Source organism: Onychostruthus taczanowskii, unplaced genomic scaffold (assembly GCF_017590055.1).
Source record: "Onychostruthus taczanowskii isolate IOZ18803 unplaced genomic scaffold, ASM1759005v1 scaffold47, whole genome shotgun sequence".
In the NCBI taxonomy this organism is placed as follows: Eukaryota; Metazoa; Chordata; class Aves; order Passeriformes; family Passeridae; genus Onychostruthus; species Onychostruthus taczanowskii.
Genome location: NW_024502236.1, coordinates 350790 through 377402, shown reverse-complemented (window position 1 = coordinate 377402; position 26613 = coordinate 350790). Strand labels below are relative to the sequence as shown.

The 26613-nt window shown below is 37.4% G+C and overlaps 1 protein-coding gene across 3 annotated transcripts in view; it reads left to right on the top strand.

Annotated features, from left to right (window-relative positions):
- The window catches only part of GABPA (GA binding protein transcription factor subunit alpha), a 28474-nt gene extending 2460 nt beyond the window's left edge, over nucleotides 1–26014 (top strand). For 2 of the 3 annotated variants that reach the window (XM_041414800.1, XM_041414801.1), the window contains exons 2-10: nucleotides 1779–1879; nucleotides 4430–4574; nucleotides 5451–5535; nucleotides 10641–10886; nucleotides 14814–15008; nucleotides 15744–15800; nucleotides 16833–16973; nucleotides 18320–18512; nucleotides 23141–26014. In XM_041414800.1, the coding sequence (XP_041270734.1) occupies nucleotides 1803–1879; nucleotides 4430–4574; nucleotides 5451–5535; nucleotides 10641–10886; nucleotides 14814–15008; nucleotides 15744–15800; nucleotides 16833–16973; nucleotides 18320–18512; nucleotides 23141–23369 (1368 nt within the window). In that variant the 5' untranslated portion in view covers nucleotides 1779–1802 and the 3' untranslated portion in view covers nucleotides 23370–26014. Of the gene's footprint in view, nucleotides 1–1778; nucleotides 1880–4429; nucleotides 4575–5450; nucleotides 5536–10640; nucleotides 10887–14813; nucleotides 15009–15743; nucleotides 15801–16832; nucleotides 16974–18319; nucleotides 18513–18768; nucleotides 22361–23140 lie in introns of those variants that run through there. The other variant, XM_041414802.1, reaches the window with a different exon arrangement.
- Nucleotides 26015–26613: the final 599 nt, after the last annotated feature.

Genomic DNA, 26613 nt, shown 5'->3' with positions numbered 1-26613 from the left:
CTCTTTTTTATCAAATCAGTTTGCTTCTTTGGGAGTTTTCAGTAAGAGACATTGCCCAAATCTTGCGTTTGAAATATTTTTTAACAGTCTGACAGATCACCTGTAACCATGTGGGTGTCAGGGCATTCAGATACTTAAGCCTGTCTGTATTCTTCAGAAGCTGTGTTTCAGTCTGTCCCATTTATCATGAGAATAACACACAAGATTAAGTGATACTGGAATTGGATTCCTGGGGCCCTATTCAATGGACACTACACTGGCCCTTTGGAGATTTTCACAGAGCCAGACCTGCCAACAGGTTCTGGGTTTGCTTCTAGTGGTGAGATGTTGATAAGGTGGTTTTTTACTTCCTAACCTTGGTAGTTTCTTACAGAATGAACCACATGGAGCACTTGATTTCTTGGCAGCTGATCTTACGAAATAGTTTTTGAAGGAGATGATGAGTACTTTGAATTTCTTTAGACAGTTTACATAGCAGCTGTAAAACATAGTTGGTACTATGGCTTCTGAGAAGTTTTAAAGATTAATGCATATCTTTATTATCTTGTCATCAGAAGATACTCTTGCTAACAGTTGGGTTCGGGATAGAGTAGTACCTGGGAAAGGGTGATTCCAGGATGGAAACCTTGGTGACCTCTTCTGTTTTGGATATTTAAATAGTAGTAATGTTTTGCTTTTTTTCCAGAGGTTTTTGTTGTTGTTGGTTTTGTGTTTTTTTTTGTTTTGTTTTTTTTTTTGGTTTTTTTTTTTTTTTTTTTGGTTTTTTTTTTTTTTTTTTTTTTGTGGTTTGTTTTGTTGGGTTTTTTTTTTTTTTTTGTTTTGGTTTTTTTTTTTTTTTTTTTTTGTTTTGTTTTTTGTTTTGGTTTTTTGTTTTTTTGTTTTGGTTTTTTTTGTTTTTTTTTTTTTGTGGTTTGTTTTTTTGGGTTTTTTTTTTTTTTTTTGTTCCTCTGTACTTCTACTTCCTACTTCTTTTGCTGTGAATTCATGATGTTATTTATTGTAAACTGCTAATATAATTTGGCCTGCTTTTTATCATACATATTTCATAGTTATGGTATATGTGCTGGTTAGTGGAAAACAGCAATACCAGACTAACTATGTCTTTACAGACCAAGTGCTGTAATTCTTAGTTTCCCACTTATGTTCCCAACAGATTCCAGTGTTCTACCGGGCATGAAAATCTGTAGTGTTAGTGAGAACGTCATCACAGAATAGCTTTTCATTTAATTACTAACATCCTGCTTTAGTATGGGACTTCGCAAGATACATTAATTGTGCTCATGCCATCAACTGTTCACCTATGGGAGACATGGGTGGAAAGATGAGATTAATCAACACTTTGTTGTTGACTTTATTTGCCTATGAAGAAGTCATGCATCTTCTCCCTAATTGCCTCCTGCAGCATTTAATGTAAAATGCTGCTTAAATTTATAAGCATCTTTCAGCCATGCTAGGAAGGTAGTTTGGATTTTAAGATGTGCTTTGCTGTAGGTGGCCTGTAGCAACAACAAAAAAAATCCATAAATTTGGGTGCCTCCAAGAGAATCAGGCTTTGGGCTCTGTGCAAATGTCTTAATAGTCCCATGTTTGCTTCTAGAACATTTATTTGAAAACAGGTCTAGTAATATATTTTGTGAAATATCTATTCGCTTTTGGATTTATTTTTGTCTTTAAAAGACTATTCTGGTATTTGATTTAAAAAATGTGTGATAGGACACAAAATATTGTCTAGTCTTGTTGGTCTGTGACGTACACAAAAAATTGTTTTCTGTTCATAGCTCTGTTCTTAAGACATTGCAGCCATGACTAAGAGAGAGGCAGAGGAGCTGATAGAAATTGAGATTGATGGAACTGAGAAACAGGAATGCACTGAAGAAAGGTATGTAATGTACTGTCTTTGCTTTCTGGGATCCTTAGGCAGCAATTAATTGACTCATTTGGTTTTTTGTTTCCTGTCTAATTAAATGGCTGTTTTCCAGAAGTTGAGATGTATAGGAAAGCAGTATAGTGTTGCCATGTTCCTCAACTTTAATTATCTAAATCCCAAACTGTTTCGGTTATCTCTTGCTATGTTATTGGTATTTTACTTTTCCTATTTTCATGTCTGCAGTAGTATGTCTGTGTGTGTGCTGCAAACATTTCAGCTTCAGTGGATCCCTCTGTAATTGAGATGGACCTTTCTATATATCCAGTCCTTTGCTTTACTGTTATACAGGATTTGTACAGGATGATTTGTTTTAAACAGAGCAGAAACGATGCTTGCTATCAACTATACTATTGTTAGGGCCATTGAAACCATACATTCTGAAGTAGGATGCTCTCTGATTTAATTACTTCAGCCTGGATTTTTAGTTTCAAATGCGTCCATTCTAATTTTCACTACTGTGTTTGGAAGCTCAGAGCATCAGTTAATGTGTAGGATAGTGCTGCAATCCGGTCTAAGCACAGAAGAGCAAAGAAAACTAATTCTCTGTGAATAAAACAGATCGAACACAGAAAAGTATGAAATATAACCCAAAACTTGATTAAAACCAAATGAGGTTAGATGTTGATACAAAAAAAATATTATATATTTTGTTTAATACTAAAAGAGGTAAGGAGAAAGAAAGAAAAAAAGAAATAGAGGTGGGAGGCGGTGTCAGGGAGAGTGGCAGAGATTAAGTAGAAACATATCAGCCCTTCCAAGGTCCCCAGTGACGTCTCACTGCTTCCCTCCATCTGGTCTTCTTACCAGTGAGGGTCCCTGCTGAAAAGTATAGAATCTAATGGATTAATATACATTTGGGCAGGTGGGAACACACAGGAACCTACCGGCAGTGGGGCAAGTTTGACACTGTCCCTTGCAAGACTGCAGATCTGTTGCATCACGTGCAGTGCAGGCTCTGGGGACCCCTTTGGTGGGGGGCTTTTGTTGAGCCAGGACCCCCCCTCAGTTGTCCCTGACATGGCTGTCCCTCACACAGATGTGGCCTTCCAGGGATGGAAGGCCCCACAGCTGGGCCAGTCTGCCCAGTGGAGGATGGATGTTCACTGCATCTGGCCAGAGGCCATGCCACCCACCCAAACCCTTTCCTCCCTCCCTGCTTTTGTGTAGGGATCTGTGGGAGCTTGGCAGCAGAAAAACCTGGGGCTGTGGCCTCCACCCCAAAGGTAGCTGGGCTTAATCCTTTTGTGATAAATAAGTAATGCGATGGTTGACTGTCACAATTAAAAGACAAATATTATGTGTATGTTAAGAGAAGTTTTATAGTTATGTTTTACCTCCCCCTTGCATTGTTGTCACGGGGTGACCTGAGTAGTCAGGACATTTGGGCAGGTTGGCTTGTTACTGTGGCGGCACTCGACTTCCAATCAAGATGTAAAGAAGTGAACTCCACCACTGGACAGTGAAAAAGGAGTCGATGGACAGACCTTTGGGAGGAGCTAAAGGGTTAAAAGGCAAAACATCCATTGTGTAGATGAGCATGTGGTAGGAAAAATCCTTTGCTCCTGGCGCTGCACTATTTTCTCTATTCAGTCTTCTGTTGTATTTTTTATAAGGTTTTAATAAACTTTTTAAAATTTTTAGAAGTTTAGAAGCTTTTAACTTTTATCACACTCTTGTGAATGTATTCTTTTCCCCCAGCCCAGACTTAGGTCACTTTAGCTTATGTCTATTAACTTGCAGTTGAGGGCCTCAAGTCAGGAGGCCCATTCAGGGTGCAGTTCTTTTTACCTACTTTTGCTATAATAGGCAAAAGTCCTTCATAAAGATGTTTAAGGCATATACCATAACATTTCAGTCTCCAACAGGCAGAAAGAACTGAGGCTGGTTAGGTTAACTACACTTTAAGAGCCTATTCTGGACAACTGATTCAAAGCCACTTACTAGTTTCTTACTGTTCTAAGTTCCTTGTGTATTTCTACCACTTACAGACTGTGTACATTCTGATTTCTTTCTGTGTATATGAAGAGAGTGCATAAGGTCGTTGTTGTAATGTGTCCCATAACAATGACATTTCCGAATGCCTGTGCCAATACTGTCAGTGTTGTAGTGTGGGACAACCATGTCATGTGGCTCATAGTTCCTTCAAGGCTCCATGTTGCTGTACTGCCTTCTGATTGTCCCTTTTATGTGTTAAGCTTATTATTCTTGTACTGACGGGTGAAAAGACATGGAAAGTTGCTATGTATGAGCATTTTTTTCCTTCTATTTTCCCTGTGTTTCTGTGCTTGCTTTTAACTTGAATATATTTTAAATTCAGTCCAGTCAAAGCAAATAAAATTAATTTACTCTACATGCAATTATTATTAAGTATTATTAAGTATATCAAGATTTGAGAGTCAGTATTATTTTTTATTTAGTTTACTTCCAACTTTTATTAAGTTTTCCTATATCTGCTCTATTAACATGTGAGTAATGATTTATTGTATTAATTTGCTATTTAAGCATTGTCGAGCAAAGTTACACCACCGCAGAATTTGTTAGTCAGGCTATTGACATCAGTGAACCCATTGGAAACCTTAAGAAGTTGCTGGAACCCAGACTGCAGTGTTCCTTGGATGCACATGAGATTTGTCTGCAAGATATCCAGGTAAATTGAAAGGTTATGAAACATTTAGCTTCGTAATGGAGAAGTGTTTTACATACTTTTTCCCTTTTTTCCATTGTCTGTGGAATTCGTTTCATGTGGAATATTAGCTACAATTAAGTGTTTAATTTCATGTCAGGTTCATTATCATCAGGCCATTTAATATATGCACACTAATTCAGTGTGAATACAATCAAAACATTCTGGGAGTTCCTGGTGTGCGGTTAAGAAACCACCTTGCAAGTGAAAGAAGAATGAGGGTGATGACCATACTACTTTCTCTTGAGGTAGCCCACATAATTTGTTGCTGCCAGAACTTCCATAATTCTAATCTTGTTGTTAATCTAAGTGAGAAGGTTTCTATATTATTGAGGTATAGAGATAGCAAAGCATTACTCAAGATAAACCCCCCCCCCCCCCCCCCAAGATTTTTACAGGCATTGGCACACGTTAGACAGTGTAACTGTTTTGTGTTTTATTTGAAGCTACAATCAGACATCTGTGGCTTTTCCAGAAACAACAGGAGAATATTGTTATAAAGATAAGAATTTTTATGATGGTGTTAAAAACTCAGAGAAGGAACTGTAGATAGTTTTCAGGTAGTGAAGGTACCTCCTCCTATTGCATTACTTCTTTTAGGTCAAAAAATGTTCCTGTAGGCAGAAATATCTTAAACAGAACAGAGTGGCAAGTTTCAAATACGATCAAATTTTTTCTGTTATGTACTATATCTAGACAGTACTAAAAATATTTGCATGCTTATTCAGAAAATTTGCTGCAGGCACCCAGTGTTTCTAAAATTTAAAGGAAAGTTAGTTTATTGTCTCTGTGAGACTAATACGTATTTTAATTTTTTTAATTTTTAATGCTTTTATCAAGCTGGACCCAGATCGAAGCCTTTTTGATCAAGGAGTGAAAACAGATGGAACAGTGCAACTCAGTGTACAAGTAATATCTAGGCAAGGTAAGCAGTTACATTTGTCTGTTGTACAGACAAACTAATATTGCACAAATACTTGTGAGCAAACCTAATCTCCTATTCCTGGCTGTAAAATTGAGAAAATCAATGAATGGTCACAGAGCTTCAGATTGTCTTTTTCATTGTGTACTGTAGTTCTAAGAAGTAAAATTAAAATAAATGTCATGCACTGATGCTATTTGAAATGTTTTTTAAAGGAATTTCATAATGTTTTTTATAAGTAACAAAATTAAACACAAATTCAGAACCCAAACAACTTTTAGTCAAGTAGTATCAGTTACAGTATGAGGTTTTCCTCAAGGCTGAGTATTATCTGATGTGGCAGGATTTCCCCTTGTCAAATACTCAGGAACTAGCAGCTTCATTGTTTTACTTTTTAACCTAGTTTTCTGCTTTGCCCCCTCCATATGTCTTGAATGGAAGGACAGCCGGACAGCCACCACTCTTTATAGACAATGTACATATTGGGCCGTGGGAACATCTACAGGTGTTTATTTCTGTATTTTTAAACAGGGCAAGTTCATACAGGCATAGATTAGTTATCTGTTTTGAGTTACATTAGCAAAGCAAATGAGCAACATTTGGAGTGCACTCTTTGGCTTCGTTGTAGATTAAACAGAAGAAAACTTTTCTGCTTTGTATTAATAGTCTTTGTATTGCTTTGTATTAATAGTCTTCAGTAAGACACAGTTTGCATTTAATGCTGAGTGTCAGGTGAGTAGTGCTAGGTTGAGTCCTCAGTTCCCCATAGGTAATGGGAAGTATACTACCTTTCTACTTATAAAATAGAATGGAAATATCCTTCAGAGAACTAGAATAAGTGCTCTTAGGTCATGCCCAGTAACTTCTAGTATTCAGTGCTCAGACTTGCATTTTCAAAAGGATGTGAGTGATGAATATCTTTACTATCATCTTCATATTTGTCATGGTTTTGCATGGGAGACATTTAGAGAAATGATACAAAGCTTCCAGCCACTGGAAAGCTGGACGTTACTCTGTGAAAAACACATGTTAAAGAGCAAAGAAGTGCAGGAACTTCCTCTTTCTCTTCTGGTCTGCAAAGAGGTAATATGCCCTGGCCCCCTGACTCAGCCAGGCCAGGGCCAGGCGGTCCTGCCCACAGGGCTGGGCCCCTTCCCCTTGAAGCACCTGCTGGCCCCCTGCCATTGGCTGCCAGGCAGGGCAGGGAGTGCCATGGGCTGGGCCGGGCAGGCTCTGCATAGGGCCAGGCCCCTCTCTGGGGGTCTGGGGGGCTCACCAAGCCCCATCCTGCCTGGGCTGGGCCCCAGCAGCTGCCAGACAGGGAAGGCTGCGGAGCCCTGGCTGAAGCAGGGCTGGGCCATGGCTGTTAAGATCTCACCACCAGGTCCCCTCCCCACAGCGCGGCCACTGCACAAGATCAAGCGTCTGAGACCAGGGGCAGCCCTGCAACCTGTGCAGAGGGGCCCTGTGGCTGGAATTGAATGCAGAGAAAACCAAAGACCAGCCATGCAGCTGATCCTGACATAGCCCCAGCCGGAAGTTCCCGCCTCTAGCACCAGTGACCATCTGCAGGCCCTGGGCAAGATGTTAACTCTTTCAGTGCTTCAGTCGTCCCTTGAGAGAGAGAGAAAGGAACAAGATGCAAGTATGTAAAGGAGTGACATGAAGACACCAAGGTCAGCGAAGAAGAAGTCAAGTCCCAGATGGGAGGGATGAGGAGATGCCTTGGTCTTGGAGCTGAAATACTTTTGTAAGGCTGTAGAGAAAAGACTGTGTTTCCCTGTAACACATGAAAACCATGGGGAGATGAAGGGTGCAATTTGATATCGAGCAAAGGCTTCCGTGCTAAAGTAAGCAGATATTAAAGTAGCTGTGATCCTTTGAGAAGTTAGAACAGAGGAGAGAAGAGTGGTCCTGTACCCCCAGGAGAAGATCTCTGTTCTCAGAGATAAAGATGATTTTAGAGACAGATAATGAGGACTTTTGCCTTTGAACAGCTGATCTTTAAAACAATACCTCATAAGTTGACATGGCCCACAGCTGTGGGAAAAGCTTGTGGAAAATGGGAGGGACTTCAAAATTGCAGATTTCCCTGGGTGGCTGCTATTCATGACAAATTGAGAGCCATGAGAGAACTGGCTTTTTTTCCTTCGTGGAGAAGTCTCCATAACATTAACAAGAGAGACTTCTCTCCCTAAGTGAACTGAAGAAAGACTATTCTGGAGGTGGTAAACTGACTGAAATTTTAAGCTTTGTTTCTTCACGTTGCCAGTGGAAAAGAAAAGGTTGTGGGGGAGGAGAAGTGTTCTGAAGGTTTTGTTCTGATTCTTACTATTCTTTATTTTAGTTATTGTTAATAAATTTTTCATTATACCCTTTTAAAGTTTTGAGCCTGCTTTGCCCTTCTCCTAATCCTACTTCACAGCAGGAAGTGAGCGCATTGGTGGTTGGCCAGTGCTGAACGCACCACACTCCTCGGTGCGCCACCTGGGGAATTTCAAAATTGGCGAACCAAAACCACTACGTGAAGTTGGTGTTTCCACCCGGTTTTGAGCTGAAACCGCCACAATGTTCTTCCGTGTTTCGTTTTTTCCCTTTAATTTAAACTGAGGTTCATGATCACATAACTCAAGGAACTCCTTGCTCCATGCCCCCATCACATCTTGACTCTCTCTCTCCCTCCCTCCCCCCATCCCTGTCTCCCATCTTAAAAGAAACATTTGAATATTAAGTACTTCTGTGTCACTTTGGAAAACTTCCTCAGTGTTGTTTTTCAGACCTTCAGACTTTAGCAGCTCCTAAGATACCTGTTGTTGAAGGCATGTAAAATATGGCAGGGCAGAATATCAGAAAACAAATAGCATGCATATAAACAAAATGAAGATGCTTGAATCACTAACAGGAAAATGGACTTGTTACTCTTGACCACAGTATCCCTTTGAGCCAGATGGGAAAAAACGGTTTCTTACTCCATCCTCATATTTTACTGCATGAATGAGGTTTTGAGAAACTCTCAGTTCACTTACGTTTATTTTCTCCTCACTTATGTAATGTAAGAATTCAACTAAGGGTAATCAGTGATGCTAATCCTTGTGGTGGATTGGACTCTTTCATTTCTTGAAAGAAAAGCTGCTATGTCAGTTCAAATGTTCTACCAAATTTTGATGAGATGGCTTTAAATTCAAAGACAACAGGTGAAACATAGTTCTTCTTCTGTAGTTAAACTTGAGTGTAGTTCTTTTCTAGCATTTCATTCTACAGCAGATAAAATAGCATTCCTATTTTTTCATTTTGCTTATAAGACTCTTACAGCACTCTGCCTTGCCCTAACTCATTTCCTCTGGTTGAAGTAATGGGAATCTGGAACTGGTCATCTCGTATACAATAGGTAAAGGGAGAAGAGATGTGAGGAGAGATGCAGGCAAACCCAGGGAATTAATGTTGTTCTAGTGTTGCAATAAGTTAGATGGCAGATTGTTAATTCACATTTTTACTTACAAGGTGTTTCCTGTACAGAGACTCATTGCTTTGATCTCCATGTTTGTATTGTGGATGAAGAACGAAGTTCTTTCAACGTCGTTTTGTGACACATAGTGAATTATTTTGTTGAGCAATAATGAACTGTACCTCTTTTTTCTTTACGTTCTTTTTTGAGGATCAAAAATAGAATCTTAACCCTTAGTAGCTTCCCTTACCCATTTTGTATGATTTTGAAAGAAGCCTGTGTTGTGCATATTAATTTTTCATGGCCTAGATAAAACACTCTCCTAAGTAAGGTATTTCCTTTTTCTTCATATTTGCTTCTTCATCTAGTCAACCGCTTACTGGTTGTCAACATCTGTTTTCACGTCCTTGATTTCACATTGCTGAGTTTTGTACTCTAGGGTCTTTATAATGTTTGTTGCCTTTTTAATATTTTTTTCAAGCTGAATGCCTGTTAAAATCTAGAGGAATACTTGTCTGGAAAAGACTTGTTTTTTCTTAATTGTCGTACAGGTACATACTCCATTTGTTTTCCCTTACAAAGTATGACTTGATTGTGGATTTAGCATTTAAAATTGTTACCTGCAGAACCATCTCATGTTGTGCTTTAATATAGATTAGACAGGAAGGACACAAAGTAATATCTTTATGGTACAAGATACTGAAGTTACTCTGGCCATATGATGTTCTGTGAATCTGACTTTCATCAGCCTAACCATAGTCAAGGTTTTCCAACTCATGATAAAATAGAATTGTAAGGATTCTTTTTTTATGTGAAAATATGGTTGATAAAAATCATTAAAATAAGCATGGTTGTTGGCATTATAATGAAAATTGTATGTTACAAAAATTTAAATAATTTTGAAAAAATCTTCAGTACAGTGTATGAAAATTGATGAGGCACTAGCTGGACAAAACACCTCAGAAGACAGCAGAGAAGGTGGTAATAGAAAGCATTAGTGAATGTATTCTTTCTTGCTACAGAATAGATGCAGACATATCTTGTTAGCTCCATGATCTAATACCTGAAATGACAGACAAAAAGCCAAAACATTAATAGCTGATGAAGCGTAAGATGAGAAGAATTTTCTAGGTTTATTTTAACTTGCTGTTTAACACACTGCCTGCTTCAGAGTACTGAAAGAAAATATTAACTGCTTTGTGTAGACCCCAGAGATAATCAGGGAAGTATTGTAAAAGCTGAAAGAAATGCCTTATGGTTGGAGTAAAGCTGGATATTTGTTCTGGGTCGTTTTGGAGGTTGCTTTTTCTATTTGTTTTGGGGTTTTTTGTATGGTGTATTTCTTACAGACCAAAATACTGTATTTTATGCTCACATGCTGACCATTCTGTTCAAGATCTGTGAAATAGATCACTTAAATAAAACAGGAAGCTGTAATACTGAGGGAAGAAGGAGGGACAGCTTTATTATTCACCTTACTAAAGTACATGCTCTATAATAGAGTATGTCATTTTAATTTAGTACACTCACAGAAATTTGATGACACTCCTGTGTCCTGCTTTTTTCCTGAGTTTGGTAGCCCTACTAATCAGAAAGCTTTAAAACAACGTTTTTGTCATATTTGCATTACTGTCTTTAAGTTTTGTGATGTTTCCATGCTTAGGGATGGAGCCCAAGTTGAACATCCTGGAAATTGTGAAGCCTGTGGAGACCGTGGAGGTTGTGATTGATCCAGATGCTCATCATGCAGAGGCTGAAGCTCACCTTGTTGAGGAAGCTCAAGTGATAACCTTGGATGGAACAAAACATATTGCAACAATTTCAGATGAAACGTCTGAGCAAGTGACACGATGGGCTGCAGCACTGGAAGGCTACCGGAAGGAGCAGGAGCGCCTTGGAATACCTTACGGTAATAGTGCACAGCTATGGGTGTACTCAGTTGGGGGCTGGGCTCAAGGACCTCAGAGGAGGAAACCTGTGGTATGGGTTAGTACAATGCAAATAATCTGCATAAGGGACTTCTAGAATCATGGAATGGTTTGGCTTGGAAGGGACCTTAAAGACCATCTGGTTCCAATCCCCTGCCATTGGCAAGGACAGCTTCCACTAGATGAGGTTGCTCCAGGCACCGTCTAGCTTAGCCTCGAACACATCTAGGAATGAGGCAGCCACAGCTTTTCTGGGCACTGTGCTAGGGCCTCACCTCTCTCACAGGGAAGAATTTTTTCCTAATACCTAATCTAAAAACCAAGGAAAAGTAAAATGAATGCTCATAATAGTTTCATTAAATGAGTGCTTTTGTGCCAAACTACCTTGTCAATGCAGTTTTTAGAAAGCAGTTTTCTTCCTGCCCTCCTTAAAAATGCATGTGTTAGTGATAAAGTTCTTCAGGTGCATGTGGAATTGAACAGATTCGGTATTGGGGCATTGCCTGTAAAGTTGCGGAAACAAATTGTTCATGGTCTGGAAGATGCTGAATATTCTGTTAAATTAGATTTTGTATGAGAAGCTGTGCTGGACTTCTTCATACTGGAGGAGGATGATTCAGAACTGAAAATAAATATTCTTCTAGATTATCATCTTTTTTTGAGTTAATGTTACTTAGCAGGTTGCTCTTTTAATGTTAGCTTAAAAAACATCTCTGAATGTCTGTTTAATGACTGTTTAATGACTATTTAATGAATGCTAATGACTGGAACTGTGGGATGTAGACTTATATCATGTCTGGGAGATGATCCAGCTGAATTGCTTCTTATGACTGGCAGAAATGTACTGTCAAGACGTATCAGGAAGATGTTCTACATGAGCAGACCTGTAAAACTGGAATATATTTGGCTAGGGGGAAGTTTGGAAGGATTTAAGAATTCCAGTCAAGTCATAGCTCTTTGCAGGACATGCAGCTTGCCTATATTTTGAGCATATTTTTGATAACTAACTAAAGCAAAGGCTTTTTCATGGCTTTTTGGTTTTCTCATTGGTAAGCACTTCAGAAATAGTTTTCCTCATGCTATGTCTGTTGATAATCAGGGATTTGATGTGTAATGTTTGGGAAAAAAAAAAAAGTGAGGGATTATCAGAAGCAGACTAATGCTTTTCATCATGCTGTCACATTAATATTAGAATAAAATTACTGAAACCAATGTTGTTATATTGAATAATATTTTTAATAAACTTTAATAATGTTGATGCTTTAAGAAAACCCTACAACCACAACTGTGGCTTCAAAAGTTCAATGATTTTTGGGCCATAGGAGTGCAGATTTTTCAGGAAAATCATATTATTTCGTTATGACAGAGATCCATAGATTATGAAAAGTAGTGTTCTCTTGATATCAAAAAAATGTGCTAAATTAGACACCTAAAAAGAATAACATTTTAAATGTTTTGTGAGTAGACATTACAGGGACTTGGGCTGAAATAAGGTGCCCCTAAGTTCTGCATTATAATCCAAAATTACTTATTGAATCTTTTCAGAAGACAGGATGCGTTGATGTTAAGAATCAAGGCTAGTCAATAAATAATCACCCAGAAAAGTAGGGTTCATTGTCTTCTTTCTTACAGGCTTCTCTGGTTTGCTGCAAATGGAAAACTAGCATTTAGCAGGTCTTTAAAATGTTGTTTTATTTTATGTTTTGGGTGGATTTTATTAGAGATTATAAATATTTTTCTGTTACAAGTATTTCTGCTATTAGAATCCAAATATTTGGTACCTAGAAGGAAGGAAAATATTAATCATTATGAGAAATAAATGCAGAAAACAGAGCAGCAGAAAGCTTGGAAATCACAGAAGTGGTTAGAAAAAGTAATAATTTTTGTTTCCTTGCAGATTGTGTTCTCTCAATGAGAAAAAATTAGCAGCTTTTTGATGGAAGCTCACTGTTGCTGATGTTTGGTAGATCAACCTTCTTGTGGTGTCTTTTAACACAGGATTACATTGCTCTGTTTTAGGTGGCATTACTGAAAAATGATACCATGTAGCTGTTCTTCGTTAACCAAAATTAAATTGTAGCTCCTAGATAAATGTTTATAGACTTAGGATATTTTTCTTTCTCTAAATCTTAATTTCATTAATTTTTCTTAATGCTTAATTTTATTTGTTTTAAATCTTAAAATAAAAAATTGTCAAGGTGACATCTGCTTGGAATATCAGAATTTAAAAATACATAATCACTCTGCTCCAGTGAAAAGCAGATGTCCCTACTTTAGTTTCTTGTTCTTATGTGTTGGCAATTTTAATATGTTGTATAGAATGTTAACATCCCAAAACTTGATGGTCTGGCTAAAAAGGTCGTGCAGAAGCAATCACTCACCTCCAGTAAGCCAATGCTCAGACAGGCTCTATGCAAGGGTGTGGCAGTCATATTTTCTGGAAAAATCCCTTCACCCAGGATTTATCTCCTGGGAAGATGAGAAGCCTCATAGAAAAAAGAAAACAATATTATCTCATTTGCTTCTCCTGTGTTTTGCTGCTTTGGAATGTGGTTGGAGATTGTTTATCCAACAGGTGATTGTTTCATTGGATTCATGTGAATTGTTTTGACTTAATGGCCAGTCAGGGTCAATCTGTGTCAGGTTCTGGAGGGAAAGTCACAAGTAGCTTTTAGCCTTCTGTCTGTATCCTTTCTGTATTCTTTAGTATAGTTTAGTTTAGTATTCTTTAATATAATATAGATCATAAAATAATAAATTAGCCTTCTAAGAACATGGAGTCAGATTCATCATTTCCTTTCTTCATCTGGGAACCCTGCAAATACAGTACAAGGGATACTTGAAAAAAACCTGGTCCTGAGTTTTATTGCCCAGTATTCCCTGTAGTGTGGAATATCCCTTTGTCTGTTGAGGTCAACTGTCCCTCCTCAGTTTCGTGTGCACCCCCTGTCTACTCACTGGGGTGGCTGAATGAGAAACAGAGAAGGCCTTGCATTGGAGTCCAACAGTCTGACAAGATAGTTTGTTCTTCTAGATATTCCATGTGTGGAGGGTGTAATATTGAATATCAGATTTACTTGAGAGTCCTTGATACTACATGGGAATTCTGGTTTAGTAGAGTGATACAAGGTACATTAAAACCCAGCACAGAGGTAAGATATACTTGAATGAATACAGCAGTTTCAGAACATTGCACAATCCCAATCCCTATCCCAACAGGATTCCTGGTACAGGTGTCTATAATATACTCACCATCACAAGGTTAAGTGTTCCTAATGGCCAGGAAGGAGAGCATGGGTTGCAACCAACTCAAGCCCATTGTTCTCTTTGAAATTCACTTGCTAGTTTTGGCCACACCTTCGTGGCCTCTGCAAGCGCTGCTCAGCAGTGATCAAAACATCTCAGTGTTATTAACAGTGGTTTGGTCACCAGCCTAAAGTACAAAACAATAGGGGCTTCTGGGAAGAAAATTCATTCCAGACATACCCAGTGGTGGTTTTTGTCAGCAGAAACTGAGATTATGTGAATGAGTTTAGAATGTAGTATTTTGTCATAATCACAAACTGATCAACATCTTTGAAGGAGAGTATCCTTCTGTGGGAGAGGGCACTCTTTTCTTGAAGCTGAAGACCAGTGGAAGAAGAAAATTATTTTTTTTGTGTTTGAGGTATGTCAGGCATAGATCTGATGTAAAAATTTTCTCTAAAGAAAATCGTTCTTTCACCCTTTCCATCACCCCCCCAACCCACACCATTTCATCACCATTTTAAGTGCAGTCACCAACTTTCCAGGTATATTTGGTCTCAGTAACTCTGCTTCTTGTTGTGCTTTTACTCTTATGGAAGTTATTATATAATAACCTTGCAGTGTATGATGAGGTGATTTGCAGTTTCATCCCTCTTTTCCAGACCCAGTTCAGTGGTCGACAGACCAGGTGCTCCACTGGGTGGTGTGGGTAATGAAGGAGTTCAGCATGACTGACATCGACCTCAATGCACTCAGCATTCCTGGGCGGGACCTCTGCAACCTCAGCCAAGAAGATTTCTTCCAGCGTGTCCCACGGGGAGAAATCCTCTGGAGCCACCTGGAACTTCTTCGAAAGTGTATGGCAGTTTGGTTTTTTATTTAGACTTTTTTCTTGAACTATGAAACCAATTATGAGCAGTCATTTTTCCTTTACTTGATGTTGATGGTAAAAACGAGGGTATCAATACAAGATAAGAGAATGTCTGCTGCCATGAAACATTGTCTGCATACTAAACACTGTCTGTCTTTTATCAAACCTCATAACTGATAGAAGGTAGTGAATGATTATTCCACCTTTGTTTTTTATAAAGCTTCATAGTTTGTGCATCCACTGAATTTGTTAGTTCTATAATTAAATACTGACTTTAAGTTATTAAATGTACATTTCTCTGTCATATTGAAGTGGAGATTTTTAAGCACAGGAAGTGAAATCCTTAGATGGTACACAACACAGCTGCTAAGTGATGCATTGTGTGTGCCTAATACAGTAACATAATAAATATATGTGCATTTCAGATGTACTGTGCTTGGAGGTAACTTGCTAGACTAATAACTAATTCTGTCTTCATTTACATAATATAGCAGAAGGTTTTTGGGGATGGAGCTAGCGGAAATTTGCCATGTACACCCTTCTAAAAATGAGTGACAGATGTTAAATGTCTCCACTTATAAGACCATGAACTGTACATGTCTCTTGCAAATGGATACCAAATTTTTCTTTCCTCTATGAAATAAGAAAGTTTTTGATCTTCAGGTGACTTGTTATTTGTGGGTTAAATATAAACCTGTTGGATTTTTTTTCCAACTTGTAGATGTGTTGGCTAGCCAAGAACACTCTGGAGAAATAGCAACTGTTACAATTGATCAGCGTAAGTACTTCTGTCAGCATTAATTCACACAATTCACTGTGTGCAGGTTTAGCACTGTACTGTGGTTCAGAAGTATGATAGTACAACATTTAGAAAATTACTTGAGAGAGTATTTTTCCTTGGGAAAGGGAGGAGGACGTATTTTAAACTTTAAAACATAACATTGAGTTTCTCTATATTTTGTTACTAGCTGAAAGGTAGTGTTTGACCTGAACTATAGAAGTTTATAACTTTCATTTTGGATGGTAGATTTTTCACTTTCTTGAAATAAGCTGTCTAGGATACATATTTGAGGTTTTTCGTTTTTCAGGGCTTTAGGTTATATATTGCATTAATGAATGGATCTATTTAAATATTAATTTAAAATAAAAAAGTGTTTCCAAAAACTTAAGTGTTCTGTGGAAGAGATGACTTGCTTAGAAACCAATATTAGAAATAATACATTAAATTAACTTTCCAGTTATTTGAAACTCATTCTTTCACCTAAGCAGTGTCATCAATTATTAAAATGAATAAATTTTCAGATAATTTATAAGTATCTTATATGTTAAATAGACATACTGTTTATTACATCCTGTGGTTGTGTCTAGTTAAAGCCAGCTTGAGTGGGGCATCTGTATCCTCCTACACCATTGCAATAGAAGGTGTTTGCTGTTTGAATATCAGGTATGGAGATTGTCAGGTGACTGTAGAGAAAAGGACATTAGGGCAGATATTGTGGGAACAGCATGAAGATAAAACAAGGGCTTGAGAGAGTTTGTATTCTTTCTGTGGAAGCATGTAATACACGTGATGATGAACTAAAACTGGTAATGTGACACTTCTGCAATGAGTCTAAAACTGAAATTTTCATATAAGAGGTAAAAAGGTCTTTAAATTATATTTAGCATTGTGACTTAATGCAATGTGCCTTTTTAGCAAACGAAAAAAACTAGTTTCTAGATGTTATGATAATACAGGTAATAATAAAATATGCCTATTTCTGTGCGAGCAATTTATTGTTAATGTTCTGCAACATTCTCTGCTCTACAGCTGTGCAGATTATACCAGCATCTGTACAGCCTGCTACCCCAACCACCATCAAAGTGATAAACAGCAGTGCAAAAGCAGCTAAAGTACAGAGAGCTCCAAGGATCTCCGGGGAAGATAGGAGCTCTCCTGGGAACAGAACAGGTATTGCCTCCACTGTTTTTACATGCTAATGTGCTGAACACTGACCCATTAATTTGAACTGCAGTTTGGTGAGATGTGTTTTTGTAGCTCCAAATGTGAGGTTTGTAGGGGTCTTTGTGAAGGGAGTGGTGTGAAGGGAGCCATAGGTACAAAAATCTGTGGTAAGCACAGGCAGCCCTGGCAGGTTGGTCAGCTCACATAGGCACCATGTCAACATGATGCTGCAGGTTTTTTCCATTCTGAAGGAAATAAAATGGATGTGTTTCCCCACCGCTTAACAATCTGTCCTCTCAAACCACTGCATGGCATTTATTCGAGCTTTTAACTTTTTTCTGTTTGTAGAAAGGGAAGAAAATAAACTATGTTGTAAAATGTAGCCTAGCTGCTACTTGCACTATATGTTGTGCTCCTCCTCTGTTTTTCCCCAATCTGGTGACTTCAAAATTTATAAAGTTTCATATTTCTTTTTTAGTTGAATGAATGCATGTCTGGAAAACTGCACACTAAATTCGTAGTTTAATTTTGGAATCACGGTTATTTGTACATACTCTTTGATTATTAATTTCTTTATTTTTTTCTTGCCGTCATTTTTGTTTTGCTTCTCTTTAATGTTGTGAATTTTTCTGTTAAATCCTTCCTTCTCTTCCTCCTTGAATTTTTATTTGTTTTAGACTCTATAAAGGCATCTATGACATCCATCTAATGATGTCATTCAGAATTTTAAGGCTAAGGTTTTATTAGCTGACATTAGTGAGAAATACTGTGTGTTTCTCTCTTTAGTCATCAGGTCTGCTCTCTTTATCTCGTTGAGAATTTAGGAATTTTACTGTGGGTACTTGAGTTAGAAAAAAATCTTAATGATTGGATGTGAAAGATGCAACATTGATATAAACTGAAATTTGAGTGTTTCTTCTGTCTTTCTCATATTTCATGTTGAAAATTTGAGACCAAATTTTTTTTTAAAAATAGCTATTACACATATATGCGTGTATGTGTGAAGATGAATTAGCAGCTCTTGATAAATCTGTTCTGTTTTAAAGACAGATATGCTTCTAAATGATTATGTTGAGGGAGTTGTGATTTTTTAAGTTCTAGGGGAAGATTTATGTGAAATCTTGATTAATTTTTTCCTGTATTGATAATTTTTTTAATAAAAATGGGTACTGATAACTTTGCAGGAAAATATTTGTGAAAGGAACATTAGAAGGGATTAATTAAGTGGAAGTTTTCCTTCCATCATATAGTCTATGCTGGTCTGCTTTAATATGTTGGTTGCAAGTTTTTAGCTATGAATGGAACATGAAAAGGACAAGTTGAAATGAAACTTGTTATTCCTGTTTTAACAGGGAACAACGGCCAGATCCAGCTGTGGCAGTTTTTATTAGAACTTCTCACAGACAAAGATGCTCGGGACTGTATTTCTTGGGTTGGTGATGAAGGAGAGTTTAAATTGAATCAACCTGAGCTGGTTGCACAGAAATGGGGACAGCGCAAGAACAAGCCCACAATGAACTACGAGAAGCTTAGTCGGGCTTTGAGGTAAGAAAATTAAGGAACTCATGGGGTATTATTTGCTTTCATTTGGCTATCTCATAAAAATGAGTAACATAATGCAAAACTTGGTTATTTTTTAGTAAAGGCAAGTCTTCTAAAGCTGGTCCTTGCAATGAGATCCTGCTAATTGCAGGGGAGGGGTATTTGCTGGGCTTTTTGCCTTTGTGGGTTTTTTTTTTTTCCTTTCATTTTTAAAGAAGCTAGTAGAATAACCCATTGAAAATAGATTTTCTTTTTTCAGGATCATTAATTTGGGTTGCTCACTTCCAGAAATATACCTGGTTTTTGTTTATCATCAATATTTATGCTTTTAGTAGCATGCCAAACAATTTTGATTATTGATGAAAGATATAAAAATATGTGAAATATTAACTTATTTTTATGTTCTACTGTCCGTATTCTTCTTGCTCTTGTTTTGAAATAAAGCAGATACTTGTCTGTAATTGTTAGTGATTTTCTGTATGCACGAACCTTTTCTAACTTCAAATATTCATTATTTCATGTCATTGTTCTTATTGTGTGGATCTTAAATTGAAAAATACAGTCGACAGCCATGTTCCAACAGTTGCCTTTCCAACATCACAGTGATCTGAAGAAATGAAAGTATTTCAGTACCTTCATTTGGTTGAGATTTTTAGTTTGACATTGATAAAAAGGACTTTTATTGATTCATTGTGGGTGACGTACTTGAAGAGGGGGAAGAGTGCAAGTACCTGAATTTTAAACTACTTTTCCCTGATTGTTTTAGTCTCTGGAATCATTTGAAAATTCATTCATGTTCTTTGAAATCATTGAGAACTTCTGATTTCTTATTCTGATATTGTTAAATATATTTGTCTTGATTTGTTTTCAAGAAAGAAGTTTTTTGCCTAGTCCTGCAAATTATTCAAGCAGTTTTAGAAATTCTTTTTGTATGAGTGAAGTTGCATTTTGATTGAGGTGTGTGCTTTACTTACTAGCATTTTCACTTTTGGATATGTGTTGTTTGCTTGGTTGGTTTTTTTTTGAAGTGAACTCCTCTAGCATTATATAAAAATATCAACTTCTATTTGAAAATACCTCTGTAAGAAATTATGATGAAGTATCATATCCTGGCTTTTTTTACCCTTTATAGGGAGTGTTTATTTTGCATTTGACAGGCATGAGATACACAGCTAAACTATACCCTTTTGTTTGTCTTAGAACTTCTTTAGACACAGTACTGCAGGTGCCAGAATTATTTTATGTGTTTGACAGACAAGCAGAAAAATTAATGAAAAACAAATATTTTGAACAATATTAGGTATTGAAAGATGCAACTTATGAGAGTTCCTGAGCCTCAGGTCACTAAAAGCAAGGAGGAGCATTGGTAGGTACTTACTCTCATGCTTTTCCTTAGGTCTCTTGGAGTCTTGTTTCTTTTTTCAGTCTCTTGGAGCCTATTCCTGTTCTACATGAATCTTTAGTCTGGTCTTGCATTATTTATATATTAATGAGATTGTTACTTTTTTTTCATAGAATCACAGACTCTCTTGGGTTGGAGTGCTGGAGGAAGTTTCTGGTCTAATCTCCTGCTCAAAGCAGGACCTTTCCAGTACAGCTCTTCCCCAGCCTGTATTGTTCCAATACCATTCCCATGTTTCCAACCTGTGTATCTGTGAGTCTGTGTACTAAAGGCATATGTGAAAACCTTCTGATACATAAAAAATATGTAAACCATGCTGATGTTTTTGGGTTTAGTCAACAAGCTCCACAGAAGATCCCAAAGGCAGCTGAAGAACTTTGGAATAATGTTCTTATCAGTGGGTTATTAAACACCAGTTTGCATAAATCACTACTAGAAAAGTTTCACATTTATATTTTAGTCACAGAATTACAGAATTCGCATTCATCAAAGTGGTTTTATTTTGGCAGCTGCATCATTATTGACATGTTTTCTAACAGTTTATTGTCTGAAGGGATGACTCTTGCTGCTCCTGTGATAAACACTGTTGCCAAGCTGAAGTTTAATAAAGTATTATGTGTTTTGTTTACTAATGTATTGAAATCACAGTGTCAATTATTGATTAATACAGGAAATTATGTTGGTACTACTGGGAAATATGCTGGCTCTTCTGCCCAGCTGTAGGAAAAGCAGGCATATAGAAACTAGGGCAGAGGGGCAGAAAGGGGAGAGAGGCTTTTTTTTGTTATAAACATTTATATTTTGTTATATAACTTTTACCAACATATTTTGGTAATTTTTCTAAAAATACAGGTCTGTTTAGTTATCCAGTAGGGAGGTAAGACTTGAAGAAAAATAATTCATCTGTATTATTCTGAAACAAAGTTTCCATGTGTCTTGGAATGTTCCAGTAACTTTGTGAATTTGCATGGGTATTTAATTTTACGTATTTTTAGCTTTCTTTATTTTTGAGTAGGCAAATGCTGTAATCAGAAATACATTCAACATAGTATTGAAAATATCCTCTCGCCACATTAACTGGTTTTAACTTGAGTGTTTTGAGCATGAGATGTGGGAATCTTGCATGTTTTGGGCCTTCATATAAGCATGATCTAATTTCTTTTGATCCTTTTCCTTTCCGATCGTATCAGTAATGTGGAGTAAGTAATTCAAAGTATATTCAGTTTTTTAAAACATTTTTCTACAGCACTTTTTGAGATAGGAATGATTCTGTGGGATTGTGCAATAAATGGAAAGGCTTGTACAGAGTTAACAAACTTTAAAAAATGATGATTACTGCCACTTGACATATGCCATGGCCACGTATTGCAGACTTTGTTTTTCTGCTTCATAATTCCCCAAGTGAGCAGAGCTCAGTTTTTCTATGTCCTCTACCCTGTCATATTCAACATGAGTGTCTGCCCAGTGTTCCCACACTGAACCCAGCGTTCCCTTTCACACACAAGGGATGCACCAGGTTATTGCTCATCCTTCTCCAATTCTGCCCAATACTACAAGACTCTGCTTGAAAGCTGAAAATAAATTATGATCCCACCCTCACGTTTACAGAGTTCAATCAACCCACTGCAAATAAACCTCAATAAGAGGCTGAAAGGGCTGGACAGCATTCCACAGCAGTTCCTTCAGCTGGTGCTGAGATGTTTTGGAGGGCAGGACTGGCATGGAGAATTGCTGGGAGGAAGCTGTAGTAGCAGCCAAGAGTAAGCCTAGAGATGCAGAGAAGGAAATGGAGGAGTTGAGGGAGGCAGGTGGTAGTTTGAGGGGTCGAGTGAGGAGAAGGACTGAAAAGGAAGCATTTATAATTTTATGTCACTCAGGAGAAAGCTGAAGGAGAGCTTTAATAAACAAACCACACTGTCTTTACCCACAGAGCAATAAGTTACTCTGACACTTCCTGTACTCCATGACAGAGCTCTGCAGTTTCTTGTATGATCTCAGTAACCAGCAGATTTACCAACATTGTTTTCTACACAGCCTGTCTCTCCTCTGTCTTTGGTCCTGCTGCTTAGGTCCCGACCCTCAAAAGTAAGAAATTAAAAGGCTTATTTTTCCAGAACTTGAGATGTCTGAAGAATTTGCTGGGATTCTTAGTTACTTACCTCTTTTCCACTAGAGCTGGGAGTCAGAAGTTCGTCTTTTAATTGACTTAATTTTGCTACTGAGCAAGAATCATCTTTGCTTTATGAACATGTCAAAGAATTGAGTTCTGGACAGTCAGGAAATTGGGTGATGGTTTTGAGGAAATTATGTTATGTGAGTTGGTTGAGTTTTTATTATTTTCCAAATTTATCACAAGCTTTCAAGCTCATCAAATCCAAGTTACATCCCAGTCATTTAAGTTTCCTTAATGAGAAATGTGATACACATTCTATTGAAGCTTGTAGTGAGAGTAGAGCAGCAACAAAACTGAAAAATTCTCTCTTCTGTTTTATTGGTATGACCTAAACTGTCGGGGGGGGGCAGGGGGGTTTGGGTCATGTAGACCTTGTTCTCTCCCTATATTTCTGCCCAATCTGATAATTCTTTTGTCATGCAATATAAAAGAAATTTATAGCTAGAGGACTCACTTTTAGTTGTAAATAAAGGCAAAGATACAGTTTTGACAGCATATGCCTTATATAACAAAATAACCCCAACCCAACAAAGAACAAAGAAAACAAAAAAACTAAACCAACAAATCCAACACATGCCTTCCTAGTTTTATTTCCATCTTTGAAGATAGTGTGGAGAGAATAGCTTCTTTCATATAATACAAACTGCTTGGTAATTTTCAGCCTGTTTCCAGCATTAATTTTTTCATCAGAAAAGAAAAGCAAAGGACCATAATCAGGAGAAAGTATTAAGGCAAAGCACTATATATACGACATCTTCCCTGCCAAGCTGTTTTTAAACTGCTCTAGGACTTAATCCTGAACTGGTGCTTCCAGTAGCCTGTAAAATAATTACTGTGTTTTATTTCTCCTTAATATACTAAGGTACAAGAGATAATTTTCAACACTTCCCTTTTCTCATATAGAAAATGCCTAAGCAATATCTTGGAATATGAAATTATGAGAATCTCAATGAGAAAAACAATAATATTTTAGCCTCTGGCGACCTTAAGTAAGTAATGGGTGCATATGAAAATTACAGGTGCTAAAATTCTCTGTTGCTGATTTCTATTTTGCAGGTATTACTATGATGGAGACATGATCTGCAAGGTGCAAGGCAAGAGGTTTGTGTACAAATTTGTGTGTGACCTGAAGACTCTGATTGGGTACAGCGCAGCAGAGCTGAACCGCTTGGTCACAGAGTGCGAGCAGAAGAAGCTGGCCAAGATGCAGCTCCATGGCATTGCACAGCCAGTTACAGCAGTGGCACTGGCTACAGCATCCCTGCAAGCAGAGAAAGATAATTAAGCACTGGGACCTGTAAGTGGGAACCTGAGGCCTTTCCTCTATAAGCAGAGCAGTTGGATCAAGCTCTTACCTTGATCAGAATTGGAAACGTCTTTTGTTTCTTAATTGTACAATATAGAACATTAATTTCTATAAAGAACTCAGACATGCATAAATTTGGATCTTTTAACAGCATTTATTTTAATGTAAGTTAAGGGATTACCCCAACTTCTGCAGCTAGTGAGAGGTGGAGCCTGTGACCACAGCTGTGCAAAGTAATTTCTGCAACACTTTTAACAAAAATTAAGTCCCTGTAGTCCCCAGGCTGATCAGTTCTGTGAATGCAGCCTTTTCCAGTCTTTTGTTCTCTGCTGAACTACCAAATCGCATTTGATGCTTTCAAAGTTTACAATATATTCATTATTCTGTTAATCAAGTGGAGCTGAAAGACATGTTAAATGTTACAAAGCATCAAGTTCTTAAAATAGCTTCTGTGTTTAAAAGCAAAGGAAACTTAAGTTGAGACTTAACTGGAGATCAGTGCTGAAGAAGAAGATCCAGGTTTAGATATGGCTTAGGTGAAAAGCCAATTATGAGTATTTCATTGTAGTATGCACATAATATACATATATGAGGGCAAATACCTGTTTTGAAATACGTACTTGATATTAGCCATTTTGCAGAAAGCAAAGGTGAACTTCTTCCCCCCATGCCGTTCCCCATCAGGTAATTAAAAAACTTGAAAAAACAGCCCTCACCCAAAGAGTAGATTGTTTTGGTGGGGAGTATTAATGCTGTGTTCTGCAAGGTGCTTATACCTACATGGTAGTTAACCTTAGTGTCCAAAGACTTAAGTTAATCACAGTCAGTAGTCCCTGGTTAGGAACAGAAAGCAAATTCAAAATAGTTTTACAAAGAACTGTGGTTTCATTTCCCAATCATTGTATAGTCTAACGTATATTAACTACAAAGTGGTACCTTTTATTTAAAATTAAATTCTCTTTGAACTTCAAGTGATATTTTTAAAGCTACTTAAGCCAAATGCATGCTCCAGAGCTGGGTGCAATTTGAAGTCTGGATGTTGAGTCAGAAATAGTTGGGATGTATCCTGAATTCTGAGCTACTCAGTGCTTCTTGCAAACTTACACATGCAGTAAAAAGTCGGCTTCAGCTTTTGAGTTTCCATACTGGCATCTCTTAGACTGCTTCTTTTGATGTCTGAGAATGGTATGATTTGGGGGTTGCTTTTGCCTCTTCCTGCTAATAAACAGTATAATTACTATGTCAGCATTGATGTTCACCAACTTTTTATAAATTAAACCCCCTCTGGTTACACTTAAATAATTACAAGGGAAGACCTTTAATTCTGTTAGGGATCGAGCTACTCTTAAACCTTAAATCTGAAGTCCTTGAACAGTGAGATTCTGAACAAAGTGTGTTTGTGCTGAGCAGTGAGAGCACTGGGCTGCTGCTCTTGAGCCGAGCAGAAATGGTTACACTTGCAGGCAGAAGGCAGAGAATACAAAGACTTCTGTGTATCCTAAAGATGTGTTGAAGACAAGGGTTTTTTTGTAGGTGGGTGCTCATCTGCAGATAGTTTTTGCTTGACTATAAGGTTTGCATATAGTTCTAACTTGTGTTTTTTCATCATTGGCATGATTATAAAATCAAAGGTTTTTTGCTGGATTATTTTGGTAACTCTTACTGTTTTCATCCTTGAGTTCTTACAGCACTCCATCTGCTGAGCATGCTGATGCCATTTTGCTTTTCAAAAAAATTGTAAGCCCTGAGCAAAAAATGTAAATGTATCTGTCATAAAAGGTCAACATCACCCCTTTTCTTGCTGTTAGAGTTGATGTCAAGTGTTGGAGGTGTCTTGTGCAGGAGATGCAGGTTTGCTTAACCAAGAATTATGTGAAGCTGATGTTTGAGGGCAGCAACTCTGCTTGTAACAACATTCCATGACTAAACACAAGTCCAGTACAAGTCAGTACTTCTAGTTAGCAGAGTTCTTGAGAAGCCTTTTTAGTTAAAATACAGGATAAAAAGAAAAGAAGCTTGAAATAACCAGCTTTCTATATCAAACTGGACTGTGGATAAACACACAGCAAAATTGAAAAGCAGTGTCAATACTTCATCCCCCTGCCTCTTCTTGTTACATGGTAAGGCCAATGGGGGAAACTTCTGCTCCCATCTTTTGTGATTACATCCTGTTGTTGCTCTGCAGCCTTTCGGTAGGAGTAAAGGTCCTTGGGGTTCTTTGTTGTGGCTCCATCTGCTTTTCCACCATGTTCTAATTAGTAAAGAAAGAACCTTTCAAGTGGTATAAAATTATTATCACACTGTCTGTAGTTGAGGGAGAAATCTGTGACTAACTTGATGTCTTCAGTAAAACAAAAGATGTAGAATATATTGTCAAAGGATTTTCTGTTGCTGCCAGAAGGAAAACATAGAATATTCCCAATTTTTGTAAAACAGAAGGGGTTTTGCATACTTTTTACTCTTTAAATAAAGACACTTGTACTCTGCTAATTATTACAAATTTCTTTTGTGTTTTGCTTTTTTTTTTTTTTTTTTGTAATTTTCCATGAAACAATTATTTTTTATTTTTACTCGGATAAAGTATTTGTGGATAAAATGTCAATATACTAAAATAAAAATGTTATACAGCTAATTTGCCTTCTTAATTTTTCAGACATTTGTAATGTCTTTCAGGGACAAGCAGTTCAAAGATACATACCTGCCCTTTATTCTCTTTTCTCTTAAAGTCAGAAGCTCAGTACAGAAAGAAGGCAAACTCAGCTTATATTCTAAAGATGCATCTTCTTTGACTCAATATTTGCCTATGTGTTTCCACTTTTAATCTGTAACTCAGTGTCCTTTTTTTCTGTAGCAGCTTCCTTTAACATCTTAATGGTAAATCGCAGAATGGTGCTTAAATGAAACAAATTATGAAAACTCAGTAGTAGGACAGAACAGAGCCCTGTGAAATTATTCTGTTTATGCTTTTATCAGTGTTTAAATCAGAAGGGTTCATGTTGACCTGTAAATTTTGGACTTTTTCATTCCTGCAGATGGCCCCATTTACTTCATGTGGCTCTGCTAACAAAACTGCTAGTACTGTCCATGTTAAAAACAAGATAAAATTTTGATTGTACTGCTCTTACTTTATTTCTACTGAGACACAATTTAATAATATTCTCATTATACTTCTGGACTGCCAAATTCAAGACTGAAATATTTTGTCATCTTTACACCTACCACA